The sequence below is a fragment of the Rhinopithecus bieti genome, unplaced genomic scaffold (genome assembly GCF_001698545.2).
Source record: "Rhinopithecus bieti isolate Rb0 unplaced genomic scaffold, ASM169854v2 scaffold_68500, whole genome shotgun sequence".
NCBI lineage: Eukaryota > Metazoa > Chordata > Mammalia > Primates > Cercopithecidae > Rhinopithecus > Rhinopithecus bieti.
Genome location: NW_016825576.1, coordinates 31233 through 44436, shown reverse-complemented (window position 1 = coordinate 44436; position 13204 = coordinate 31233). Strand labels below are relative to the sequence as shown.

At 40.9% G+C, this 13204-nt stretch overlaps 1 protein-coding gene across 1 annotated transcript in view; it reads left to right on the top strand.

Moving 5' to 3' along the window:
- Positions 1-12465, top strand: part of COMMD1 (copper metabolism domain containing 1) — a 231455-nt gene extending 218990 nt beyond the window's left edge. Inside the window, exon 3 of the mRNA XM_017863079.1 lies at positions 12227-12465. Within this exon, the coding sequence (XP_017718568.1) occupies positions 12227-12337 (111 nt within the window). The 3' untranslated portion in view covers positions 12338-12465. The remainder of the gene's footprint in view (positions 1-12226) is intronic.
- The last annotated feature ends 739 nt before the right edge of the window (positions 12466-13204 follow it).

Here is a 13204-nt window from a genome sequence, read left to right as displayed (position 1 = left end):
AAAGGAAGGAAGGCAGGCAGGCAGGCATGGAGTGTATGGATCAGAGAATCTGAATAACTGAAAATATTTTACCTATGGATCTGTGTGTGTATCTGATAGGAATTATAGAGTAAGGAGAGGGATTTGCCTTTGTTACTTTCCTGATTATTTTATATCTTGTGCTTTGTGGGGTTTGGTCCTACACCCCCTAGCCCCAGTCCCTCTTAATGCTTTAAGGCAGACTTCATGGTTCATTCTTCCTGGGAGAAAATAAATCTCTTGATTTTTAAGTAACAGAAAGGTGTTAATGACCTCTCCTGAGAGTACTTATGTTTTAAAAACATAATCTAGGCTGATAAGGACTACTAACAGTAGTCCTAGTCATCGAAGGAAGGAAAATATTTGGGAATTAAAATATTTTTCTGCCTTAATTGCACCATAGGGTATGATTTTCCAAAGTAGTGTGAAGTCACAGTTAAAGTTCCTCGCAGCCGGGCACGGTTGCTCACACCTGTAATCCCAGCACTTTGGGAAGCCGAGGCGGGCGGATCACAAGGTCAGGAGTTTGAGACCAGCCTGGCCAACATGGTCAAACCCTGTCTTTACTAAAAATACAAAATTAGCCAGACATGGTGGCACACACCTGTAGTCCCAGCTACTTGGGAGACTGAGGCAGGAGAATTGCTTATGCCTGGGAGGCGGAGGTTGCAGTGAGCCGAGATTGTGCTACTGCACTCCAGCCTGAGCAATGGAGCGAGACTCCATCTCAGTCAATCAATCAATCAATCAATCAATCAATAAAGTTCCTCCCAATAGCTCCTATCTCCTTTACTGGAAAATGTTTTGCAGAGCTGCTGTGATATGGTCAGATTAACCAGTTTAAGTTCACTTTGTTTTTCCATCTTGTGGAAATATCTAAAAGATGAACCAACAAAGGAGGGGGAAGACAAGCAGCAGAGGACCTGGCTAATCTCTGAATAATTAAGATCTGATGTTATTTTATTTTAAAAATGCCTTTTGTTTGTTTGTTTTTGAGACAGAGTCTCACTCTATTGCCCAGGCTGGAGTGTAGTGGCACCATCTCAGCTCACTGCAACCTCTGCCTCCTGGGTTCAAGTGATTCTCGTGCTTCATCCACCTGAGTAGCTGGGATTACAGGTTTGTGCCACCAAGCCCAGCTAATTTTTGTATTTTTAGTGGAGTTGGGGTTTTACCATGTGGGCCAGGCTGGTCTCCTAAACTCCTGGCCTCAAGCAATCCACCTGCCTTGGCCTCCCAATTTTGCCATTTTATATTAAACCTGTATGTGTCCCTTGGAAAGCTGATCATTTAGATTTGTTTAGCAGTAACTTACATCAGTGGTAGATCTGAAATTTCCTAGATACCAAATGTCTCTTTCTTCCTTGAGTTTCTAGTAAGCCATTTGAAAGTTCATGTTTCTTGTAAAGTTTATTTTTGAATACAAGAATTTATGGGAATGCAGGCTTTTAATTTTTAAGCATTCTAACACTGTCATCAGTTGTCCTCACAAAAATCCTTTGAAATACCTGTATGACATCTCCAGAAAGATGAGTAATTGTCCAGTGATGATCAATGTTTTTATATTACACTAATACTGTAATACATAGCCCTTTTCTGGAAGATTGTGAGAATATGGATAAACACTTCCTCCAGAAGATTCTGTGGCTCTGAAAGCACCTGGTAGGTGCTGAGGCACTGCTCTGTTCATTTAGTAGAGTAAATTGTGTTACTTCCTGCAGACTCTATCTTAGTCCCACATGGCTCTCAACATGATGTGGGTATCTATTGAGTTTGGGGGTGAGTTATTTTAATTTAATTGCTCAGTAATTAAGTTGCAGTCCTAGACTGACTGATGTCAGTCCTTTTTCAGCCTCAGTAGGATGACTTGCATTGTGATTTGCAGTATGATTTTTTTGTCTTTTGTTAGCATGCTCTCCGAACATAGTAGATATGGGACTTATTGGCTGTTGTGTTTGAAATGAGAATGCATCTAGATAAAAATGGCCTCAATAAGGACCATTGGTAGTAATATTTATTGGTTAAAATAAACTTTGTCAAAGGCCAAAGAAAAAATATTATGTCACACATTTTCTTTTTGTTAAGTATTGTTTTAAGATACAGCATAAGCTATCCATTGTATAAGAACAGGTTATAGCAACAAGGCCATGTTTCAGTTGTCCAGGACTTTTGATGCAAATTCTCTCTTTTTTAAAATTTTTATTTTAAGTTCTGGGGTACATGTGCAGTATGTGCAGTTTTGTTACATAGGTAGACGTGTACCATGGTTGTTTGCTGCACCTATCAACCCATCACCTACATATTAAGCCCAGCATGCATTAGCTATTTTTCCTAATGCTCTCCCTCCTCCCGCCTCACCCCTGACAGGCCCCAGTGTGTGTTGTTCCCTCCCTGTGTCCATGTGTTCTCACTGTTCAGCTCCCACTTATAAGTGAGAACATGTGGTGTTTGGTTTTCTGTTCTTGGATTAGTTTGCTGAAGATAATGGCTTCATTTTCTGTTCCTGCATTAGTTTGCTGAAGATAATGGCTTTGAGCTCCATCTATGTCCCCTGCAAAGGACATTATCTTGTTTCTTTTTATTGCTACGTAGTATTCCATGGTGTGTATGTACCACATTTTCTTTATCCAGCCTATCCTTGATGGGCATTTGGGTTGATTCCATGTCTTTGCTATTGTGAATAGTGCTGCAGTGAACATATACATGCATGTATCTTTGTAATAGAATTATTTATATTCCTTTGGGTATATACCCAGTAATGGGATTGCTGGGTCAAATGGTATTTCTGGTTCTAGATCTTTGATGAATCGCCACACCATATTCCACAATGGTTGGACTAATTTTGCATTCCCACCAACAGTGTAGAAGCATTCCTATTTCTCCACAACCTTGCTAGCATCTGTTGTTTCTTGACTTTTTAATAATCGCCATTCTGACTGGCATGAGATGGTATCTCATTGTGGTTTTGATTTGCACTTCTCTAATGATCAGTGATGTTGAGCTTTTTTTCATGTTTGTTGGCTACATGAATGTCTTCTTTTGAGAAGTGTCTGTTTATGTCCTTTGCCCACTTTTTAATGTTTTTTTTTTTATTGTAAAGTTAAGTTCCTTGTAGATTCTAGATATTAGGCCTTTGTCAGATGGATAGATGGCAAAAATTTTCTCCAACTCTGTAGGTTGCCTATTTGCTCTGATGATAGTTTCATTTATGATAGCCATTTATGACAAACCCACAGCCAATATCATACTGAATGGGCAGAAGCTGGAAGCATTCCCCTTGAAAACCGGCATAAGACAAGGAGCCCTCTCTCACCATTCCTATTCGACATAGTATTGGAAGTTCTGGCCAGGGCAATCAGGAAAGAGAAAGAAATAAAGAGTATTCAAATAGGAAGAGAGGAAGTCAAATTATCTTTGTTTGCAGATGACATGATTCTATATTTAGAAAACCCTATCGTCTCAGCCCAAAAGCTTCTTAAGCTGAAGCAACTTCAGCAAAGTCTTAGGATACAAAATCAGTGTGCAAAAGTCACAAGCATTCCTGTACACCAACAACAGGCAAGCAGAGAGCCAAGTCAAGAATGAACTCCCATTCACAATTGCTACAAAGAGAATAAAATACCTAGGAGTACAGCTAACAAGGGAAGTGAAGGACCTCTTCAAGGAGAACTGTAGACCACTGCTCAAGGAAATCAGAGGACACAAACAAATGGAAAAACATTCCATGCTCATGGATAGGAAGAATCAATATCATGAAAACAGCCATACTGCCCAAAGTAATTTATAGATTCAATACTGTTGCTGTCAAACTACTATTGACATTCTTCACAGAATTAGAAGAAAGTATTTTAAAATTCATATGGAACCTAAAAAGAGTTTGTATAATCAGTACAATCTTAAGCAAAAAGAATAAAGCTGAAGGCATCATGCTACCAGATTTCAAACTATACTACAAGGCCGCAATAATCAAAACAGCATGGTACTGGCACAAGAAAAGACACATAGATGAATGGAACAGAATAGAGAACCCAGAAATAAGACTGCACATCCACAACCATCTGATTTTCAACAGACCTGACAAAAACAAGCAATGGGGAAAGGATTCCATATTTAATAAATGGTGCTGGGAGAACTGACTAGCCATATGCAGAAAATTGAAACTGTACCCGTTCCTTGTGCCTTATATAAAAACTAACTCAAGATGAGGCCAGAGGGCCGGGTGTAGTGGCTCACGCCTATAATCCCAACACTTTGGGAAGCCGAGGCTGGCAGATCATTTGAGGTCAGGAGTTTGAGACCAGCCTGACCAACATGGTGAAATCCCATCTCTACTAAAAATACAAAAAAAATTAGCCAGGTGTAGTGGCACATGCCTGTAGTCCCAGCTACTCAGGAGGCTGAGGCAGGAGAATTGCTTGAACCTGGGAGACAGAGGTTGCAGTGAGCCAAGATTGTGCCACTGCACTCCAGCCTGGGAGACAGAGTGAGACTCCATCACAAAAAAAAAAAAAAAGGATGAGGCTGGGCATGGTGGTTCATGCCTATAATCCCAGCACTTTGGGAAGCTGAGGGAGGCAGATCACTTGAGATCAGAAATTTGCGACTAGCCTGGCCAAAATGGTGGCCATCTCAAGATGGTTTAAAGACTGTAAAACCCAAAACTATAAAAACCCTAGAAGAAAATCTAGGCATTACCATTCAGGACATGGTCACAGACAAAGATTTCATGACGAATTCACCAAAAGCAATTGAAACGAAAGTAAAAATTGACAAGCAGGATTGAATTAAACTAAAGAACAAATTCTTAATGAAATCTCGTCTTAGTCGTTGATGTTGTTGTTCTCCTCCTCCTTCTCCTACTCTTCTGCCTGCCTCCCTTCCTCCCTCCTTTCCTTCCTTTCATTCTTCAGATATCAAAGTGCTACCATATTAGATATTTCAAGGCCGGGCACGGTGGCTTACGCCTGTAATCCCAGCACTTTGGGAGGCTGAGGCAGGTGGATCACAATCAAGACCATCCTGGCCTACACGGTGAAACCCCGTCTTTACTAAAAATACAAAAAATTAGCTGGGCATGGTGGCATACACCTGTAGTCCCAGCTACTTGAGAGGCTGAGGCAGGAGAATCGCTTGAACCTGGGAGGCAAGGATGTAGTGAGCCGAGATCACGCCACTGCACTCCAGCCTGGATGACAGCAAGACTCCAACTAAAAAAAAAAAAAAAAAAAAAAAAAAAAATCAGTATCAAATGATAACAGAAAAAATCAAATATTGGTTCTAGCTTCTCCTATTATTTAATACTTGGAGGGCAACCTTCTTACCAACCTAGGCATGATGACAATCTGCTGTGCTCAACCTTGGAGTTTGTATTTGGTGATTCTGTTTCAGCAGTCTAAAGAGACTTAGCTTTATGTGTGTACTGTTGGCTTTGTGAACCAGAAGAAATAGTGATTGAGACCAGTAAATAAAATAGGAAATGAAGAAACGATACCCTACATAGAAAATATTGGAAATATCAGAGGAATTAATATAATAACCTCTCTTTCCTCTTGCCTGAACCCAACTGTAAGGGGTGACACAATTTTTTGAGAACAGCCTCACAGGACATGGAATAAGACAGAGACAGGAAGATAATGAATATGAAAGGACAAATGGAGAATAATCAGCACAGTTTTCAGGAAAATATAAAATTTTAATTGGGGCCAGTGGTTCCTTAGGAAGGAAGTTGGATGATCTTTTGCTACAGAGAAGCTACTTCTGGGATTCAAGGTCTCTTGAAGTAAAGGAGCAGTATCAATGATCATTGTGAGAAAGCCACAGAAGTGTGGGAATGAGTGGTGAACACGGGTTTACTTATGAAGATGTTTTGAACTTCTCTGGCAGGCAATGTTCAGTGCTACTGGGTTTCTTATTTATTATATAATTGCCCTTCAAGGAGCCATTGCCAATTTTAATGTCTACCATATGTGTTCTTTCTTGAGTGCTTGCTCTCCCTCTTCCTCTTTCTCTTTCTCTCCCCTCATTCCGCTGTGGTTAAACACAGAAGACAGTTGCAGCGTTGTGGGTCAAAGGGTTATTTTAAGCTTATGAAAGGACAGTCCAAACAGAGGATATAGGCTTTATGGCCAAAGTTTGTGCTCAGTAAAGAGTCCCTTTATGTCAACAAAAGAAAAATCTGGGGTAATAAGCCTTATGAAACATAGCCAGCTTTATGTGGCTTTTTTTTTTTTGAGATCGAGTCTCGTTCTGTTGCCCAGGCTGGAGTGCATTGGTGCAATCTCGGCTCACTGCAACCTCCTTTTCTCCCAGGTTCAAGTGATTCTCCTACGTCAGCCTCCCAAGTAGCTGGGATTACANCTGTAAATGAAAAATAAAGTACAAATATACTAGTGACAAATGTATCGTAAAAGATGAATTGATTCCTACATACCACTGTACCCTACCCTTAGTGAAGAACATAAACAAAATTCAGCAAAAAATTACTATGTTCCAAATAGCTTAATCTGGTTGGATGTGTTTCCTCCAATACTAGAAAAAAAAAAATGTCATATGGTTTCACTCAAGCAAATGTGATAATTTTAAAAAATAACTTATGTATGTGTAATAAGCAGTAGGATGGGCGTTAAGATGTCCACATCTTAATCCCTGGAATCTGTGAATATATTAAGTTACAAATGAAACTAAGGTTGCTAATTGGTTGAATTTAAATGGGGAGATTATCCTGGATTATCCAGGTATGCCCAACGTAGTTACAAGAGTAACTACATTGTTAGTATGTAGAATACTACATACTAACCTGAAGAGAGAGGTGGAAGAATCTGTGTCAGAGTGATGCAGTGTGTGAGACTCAACCTGACATCGCTGGCTTTGAATGGAAGGAGGCCAGAAACCAAAGAATGATGACAACCTCTAGAAGCTGAAAAAGAGGGAAAAAAGTTCTTTTCTAGACACTTCAGAAAGAACCACAACTCTGCCAACACCTTGATTTTACTGACTCCAAATCCGTTTAGTAGTTCTGACTTCCAGAATGACAAGATAATAAGTTTGTCTTGTTTTTAGCCACTAAGTGTGATAATTTGTTGCAGCAGCAATAGGTTTCTGTTACAGTATGAAAGCTATCTTGCTCTGAATGAATATTGCTCAGTGATGACTTATGAATTATAGGTTCTTCTTCCAGTATATTATTTTTTTCTTGCTTCCAGCTCTCCTTGCCACACATCTTACTGTCCTTTCTCCATTGGTGACCCACCCTGAAAGTCATCATCATCTGGAACACTCCCTATTTGCTTTTACCTATGGAGAACTTCTATATTAGACTCTCTCTTTACATCTTCACCTGCCATCCAAATTGGAGCAAATGTCCCATTAGGGAAGCTTGCCCCACCTGAATTAATAATACATGTAAACTTTTCCCCAATATTTTGTCTTGCAAACTTTCATGCAATCTTTTCTGTCACTCTAGACTTCTTCCTTCTTCTTCCACGAATGCATACAATTGAACACCAGCTTTGTTCTGTCTCTCTTTGCCTATATATGCAAGTGCCCAGCGAAAGTAGAGGAAGATTATTTTTCTAACTCATTTCTGTCTTTAAAAGCTGACACTGTTTTTTCCCTTGTGACCTTCATCAGTGATGCCCATATGCATGAGCTGTGCTCTCTTGAAGCCTCTGGTTCCATTTCCTTCCTGTGACCCAAGTCCGTATATATCTTTCTCAAAGATAAAAATCTTCTGTTCCCTTCACTGTTAATGAGCTGGAGCAGGTCTTCTAGGGTCTTACAAGGTCTTCCTCTAGTCAGGTGTCAGCAAACAGTGGTCCGCAGGCCAAATCCAGCTCATCATCTGTTTTTGTAAATGAAGTGGTTGGTCTTGGGGTGGGGTGCTTTTGGGTTTGTTTGTTTGTTTGTTTGTTTGTTTGTTTGTTTGTTTTTGGAGACTGAGTCTTACTCTGTCGCCCAGGCTGGAGTGCAATGGCACGATCTCGGTTCACTGCAACCTCTGCCTCCTGGGTTCAAGCAATTCTCCTGCCTCAGCCTCCTGAGTAGCTGGGATTACAGGCACCCACCACCACGCCTGGCTAATTTTTGTATTTTTAGTAGAGATGGGGTTTCACCATGTTGTTCAGGCTAGTCTCGAACTCCTGATCTCCTGATCCGCCCGCCTCAGCTTCCCAAAGTGCTGGGATTACAGGTGTGAGCCACCGCGTCCAGCCTCTAAATATATTTTCAGGTGCATCAGAGGTATTTTCCGTAGGGTACCGCAGCCAAATGCAAAATGTGAAGAAATGTCTACATGTTAAGCCCCAGTTTAAAGGCTCTTGAATTCCTTATAAGATATTTTGATAGCATAACTAGATGAAAGTAGGCCTTGGTAATACAGTTGTAAGTAAACAATTTCAAGTGTCATGTATGTTTATGTGTTGCTTTTGAAGGCTGTTAATGTGTTATTATTTCAAGGGGAGGAAGGTGAAGATTGGGATGGAAAATATATCTATTTAACTTTGGACTTCTTTATTTAGCCCACTCTTTCTCTCTAGTATTTGGCATCCCTCAAAAATAAACTGAGCTTCATTCATACATAGAGGTCCAATCACAAATGAGTCCTGAAACCTACAACAAACTAATAATCCCTTAGTCAGAAAAGATCCTGGCTATTTATAAACAAGCTTTACTCAGTTGCTCCTATCTCTATGAATATTGTTCCTGGTAATCTCTTTACCTATAAATAGAAAACCAGGTGATTTATTACTGTAACTTACTTTCACTGAGGTGAAATATAAGCTACATCATCTTTTTTATCAATGTCCTTAATATATATGTTAGTTACTGGTAATCACTAATTTCTGGACCATTGTGTCCAAGGCCAGATGTTTAAAAAATTGTTTTAGGCCAGATGCAGTGGCTAACGCCTGTAATCCCAGCTCTTTGGAAGGCCGAGGCAGGTGGATCACTTGAGGTCAGGAGTTCGAGACCAGCCTGGCCAACATGACGACACCCTGTCTCTACTGAAAAAAAAAAAATACAAAACTTAGCCAGGCATGGTAGTGCATGCCTGTAATCCCAGCCACTCAGGAGGCTGCGGCAGGAGAATCGCTTGAACCTGGGAGGCAGAGGTTGCAGATCAGGCCACTGTATTCCAACCTGGGTGATGGAGGAAGACTGTGTCTCAAAAAAAAAAAAAATACATTGTTTTAAAGTCAAACTAAAGGCCTCAGTGAAAATGAACGAAGAACAGGCTTTCACATCTGAGACCTGTTCTGAATTTTCCCAACTGAACTGCCTAATTTGTCATAAATTTGCTTTTCTTTCCCAAAGGAGATAACCCCTCCTACAGCTTGAACACTTATCAGTATTCTTTCTTTGTTTAAACTTGGTTTTTGCTTTGGACTAAATGAAAACTTGTCAAAGTTTCTAAGCTCACGTATGAGACTGCACTTCTCTCCTATCCAAATACATGTTTGAGGACAGGACTCCTGTAGGCAAGGAGAGCTGCCTTCCCTATCGTTGGAAGCCTTTCATCCGAGAGGCCCCTTCTTTCCCTTTGTACTTATTTCTCCCTGGGGGATATTCACTGCCATCCGTGTAGATTCAGCTTAGCAGCTTAGCAACAGCAAAATCAACTCCTGAATATTATTCTAGCTGATGGCAAAGTGACACCCTCCTTCTGAAGAAGCTTGTTGGCCTTCCTTTCCTACCCCATCACTTTGGAGATGGGGTAGGAAATGCCATAGTATTGTAAGGGAGGAAAACTTTTCTCTGCCTTCTCAGGTTCATGTATAAGGCCTGCAAATTAAACTGACAAAAGTTTCACAGGAGAAAAAAAAATTACAAATTTTACTGATGTCAGTATTTTTAATTTTGTATGCACACAAGCTTAACAGAAAAAAAAGAAAATGAAAACCCAATGAGGCAGTTAGACTTGAAAGCTTGCATACCATTTTAACAAAGGAAGATAAATTGTGAAGAGAAGTGACTGTGACTAGACAAAGGAAAAAGGGTTTGGTCTTCTAAAGGTGGTAAATTATGGGAATTAAATATATGGTGAATCTAATGGTAGATAAAGAGTTATTTTACTAAGGTTTGTGCAGACTCATCATGGTGTCAGCTTTCCATCTTTTTCATGCCCACAAAACTTCCCCAGAGAGGGATTTATGGCAGTTCTCACTGTCTCTTTTTTTTTTTTTTTTTTTTTTTTTTTGAGATAAGGTCTCACCCAGGTTGCTAGGCTCACTCCACCTCTTGGGTTCAAGCAATCCTCCAACCTCAGCCTCCCAAGTAGCTAGGACTACAGGTGCACACCACCATGTCGGACTTTATTTTATTTTTTATCTTTAGAGATAGGGTTTCATTATTATTGCCCAGGCTGGTATTGAACTCCTGGCTTCAAGTGATCCTCCTGCCGCAGCCTCCCAAAGTGCTGGGGTTACGGGCATGAGCCACCATGCCTGGCCTGGCAGTTCTCATTTTTTAGAAGTTTCTGCTCTTGGCCAGATAAGGGAAATCTCCAAGACTTCTTTTTCCATCTGTTGAATCTCGATTGCCTTCAGCGCAAAATAACCTATATGCCAGAGTGGCATAGTTGGGGCTGGTATATTCTGATACTTTTCAGTAGTTAGAGAGGAAAATACAGAGAAAAGAACATTGACTTGGTGACTGTCATCAACAGAGGTACATTAATTAGCCACATCATTTAACATGCCTGGGGCTTAATTTAATTATCTAGAAAACAAGGCAATTGGATTATATGCTCTGTAAGGATTCATACTGCTCTAAAATTACTTCATTATTGTTCTTAAGGATTTTGAACGTAGTTGTTCTTAGATACATAAAATATATCCTTGTCTCTCAAGATAATGCAGATGTAGAATTTGTCCAGTGTACATGAAATTCCTGCTACCATAACTCAGAGATCTTCCGACTGGGCAACATACTAAGCCCCGCCCCTCCACCGTCTCTACCAAAAAAAAAATTTTTTTTTAATTAGCTGGGTGTGGTTGTGCATACCTGTAGTCCTAGCTACTCAGGAGGCTGAGGTGGGAGAATCGCTTTAGCCCAGGAGTTTGAGGCTACAGTGAGCTATGGTCATGCCACTGCACTCCATTATGGAGGGCGAAAATAATAGAGGGGAAAAACAAAATCTTATTTTTTGGCATCTACCATCTACCTAACCTCAGATTGACTGACGAAGCCTCACAGAGGGAATGTATTTAAGGGAGCTGTGAGGAGGGTTGGCTTGCAGCAAGTGGAAGGGCCCCAGAAATGTTTGTTGCTAGTTCAAGATCTGGTTATCTCTCAGTTATCTGGCTCATGTTTCCCAAGCAACTTGTCACAATTTCCAGCATAACCACTAAATCCAAGTTAGCTCACTTCCCAGACTAACTCAAGAGTCCATCAGAGTAAGTCAAAATTCTCTTCATTTTTGTAATCTAAAGTGCTGTGGAGACAGTATAGACTTCGGAGTCATCCAGAGCTGAGAGTTCACCGTCCGATTCTGCCTTTTATGCCATTTATTTTGGTTACAGGTTAACCTCTTTGTGCCTCAGGGTCCTCATTTTTAAAACTACTCAAGTTCTTACCTTAAAAATTATTAGAGGATCAAATGAGATGACAAAGAGGAAGAGCTTCTCATATGTCTCCTAGTGAGAACATCTGACATTTGTACGCCTCTTATTTATTAATACGAAACACCATCATAAAAGCACTGGCCGGGCGCGGTGGCTCAAGCCTGTAATCCCAGCACTTTGGGAGGCCGAGACAGGCGGATCACGAGGTCAGGAGATCGAGACCATCCTGGCTAACACGGTGAAACCCCGTCTCTACTAAAAAAATACAAAAGCTAGCCGGGCGAGGTGGCGGGCGCCTGTAGTCCCAGCTACTCGGGAGGCTGAGGCAGGAGAATGGCGTAAACCCGGGAGGCGGAGCTTGCAGTGAGCTGAGATCCGGCCACCACTGCACTCCAGTCTGGGCAACAGAGCGAGACTCCGTCTCAAAAAAAAAAAAAAAAAATAAAATAAAATAAAATAAAATAAAATAAAAGCACTTTTATTTAGAGCATTATGTGGATATGCTTTGCTGGGTAAAATATCACTTCGATATTAAGGTCTGAGCTGGGCTTGCTGGATTGGGACCCTGGGTATTTTGAGTTTGGTCATGCCAGATGGCCTTGGCTATCTTGTGGTTTCCCTCTAAAATATCCTTTTATGTTTTCCAGGAATCTGAATTTCTGTGTTTGGAATTTGATGAGGTCAAAGTCAACCAAATTCTGAAGACGCTGTCAGAGGTAGAAGCAAGTATCAGCACACTGATCAGCCAGCCTAACTGAAGATGACGTATGAAGGAGTTGGAGTTGTTGAAACCAAGGTGTTCATGATCCCTCCCCACTGACCTTTTTTAAAAAAATTCTTGTGCCCGCATTGGTATTAAATCCTCGCATTCAATCTTCCCGCCTCTGCTTGCTGAGATTTCTTTTTTTCTAGCTTTCATTTACTCTTACAGTCGTTCCAGTGCAGAGGTCTCACTCTTCAGTGTGCATAAATGTTATAAGGGGTACTTGTAAAAGCATTCACTTTTTTGTTGTTATTGTTAAATTCAGAGTCTTGCTCTGTCACCCAGGCTGGAGTGCAGTGGTGCAGTCATGGCTCACTGCAGCCTCAAGCTCCTGGACTGAAGCGAGCCTCCCATCATCTCAGCCTCTCAAGTAGCTGGGACTACAGGTCCATGCCACCACACTCGGGTAATTTTTTTTTTTTTTTTTTTCTTTGAGACAGAGTTTCGCTCTTGTTGCCCAGGCTGGAGTGCAATGGCACGATCTTGGCTCACTGCAACCTCCGCCTCCCAAGTTCAAGCAATTCTCCTGCCTCAGCCCCCTGAGTAGCTGGAATTACAGGCATGCACCACCATGTCCGGCTAATTTTGATTTTTTAGTAGAGATGGAGTTTCTCCATGTTGAGGCTGGTCTCAAACTCCTGACTTCAGGTGATCCGCCCGCCTCAGCCTCCCAAAGTGCTGGAATTACAAGCGTGAGCCACCATGCCCAGCCTGATTTTTGTATTTTTTGTAGAAATGGGGTTTCACCATGTTGCCCAGGCTGGTCTGGAACTCCTGGGCTCAAGCAATCCTCCCTGGGATTACAGGCATGTAAAAGTATTTACATTAAAAAAAAAAAAAAAAAAAAAAAAAAAAAAAAAAA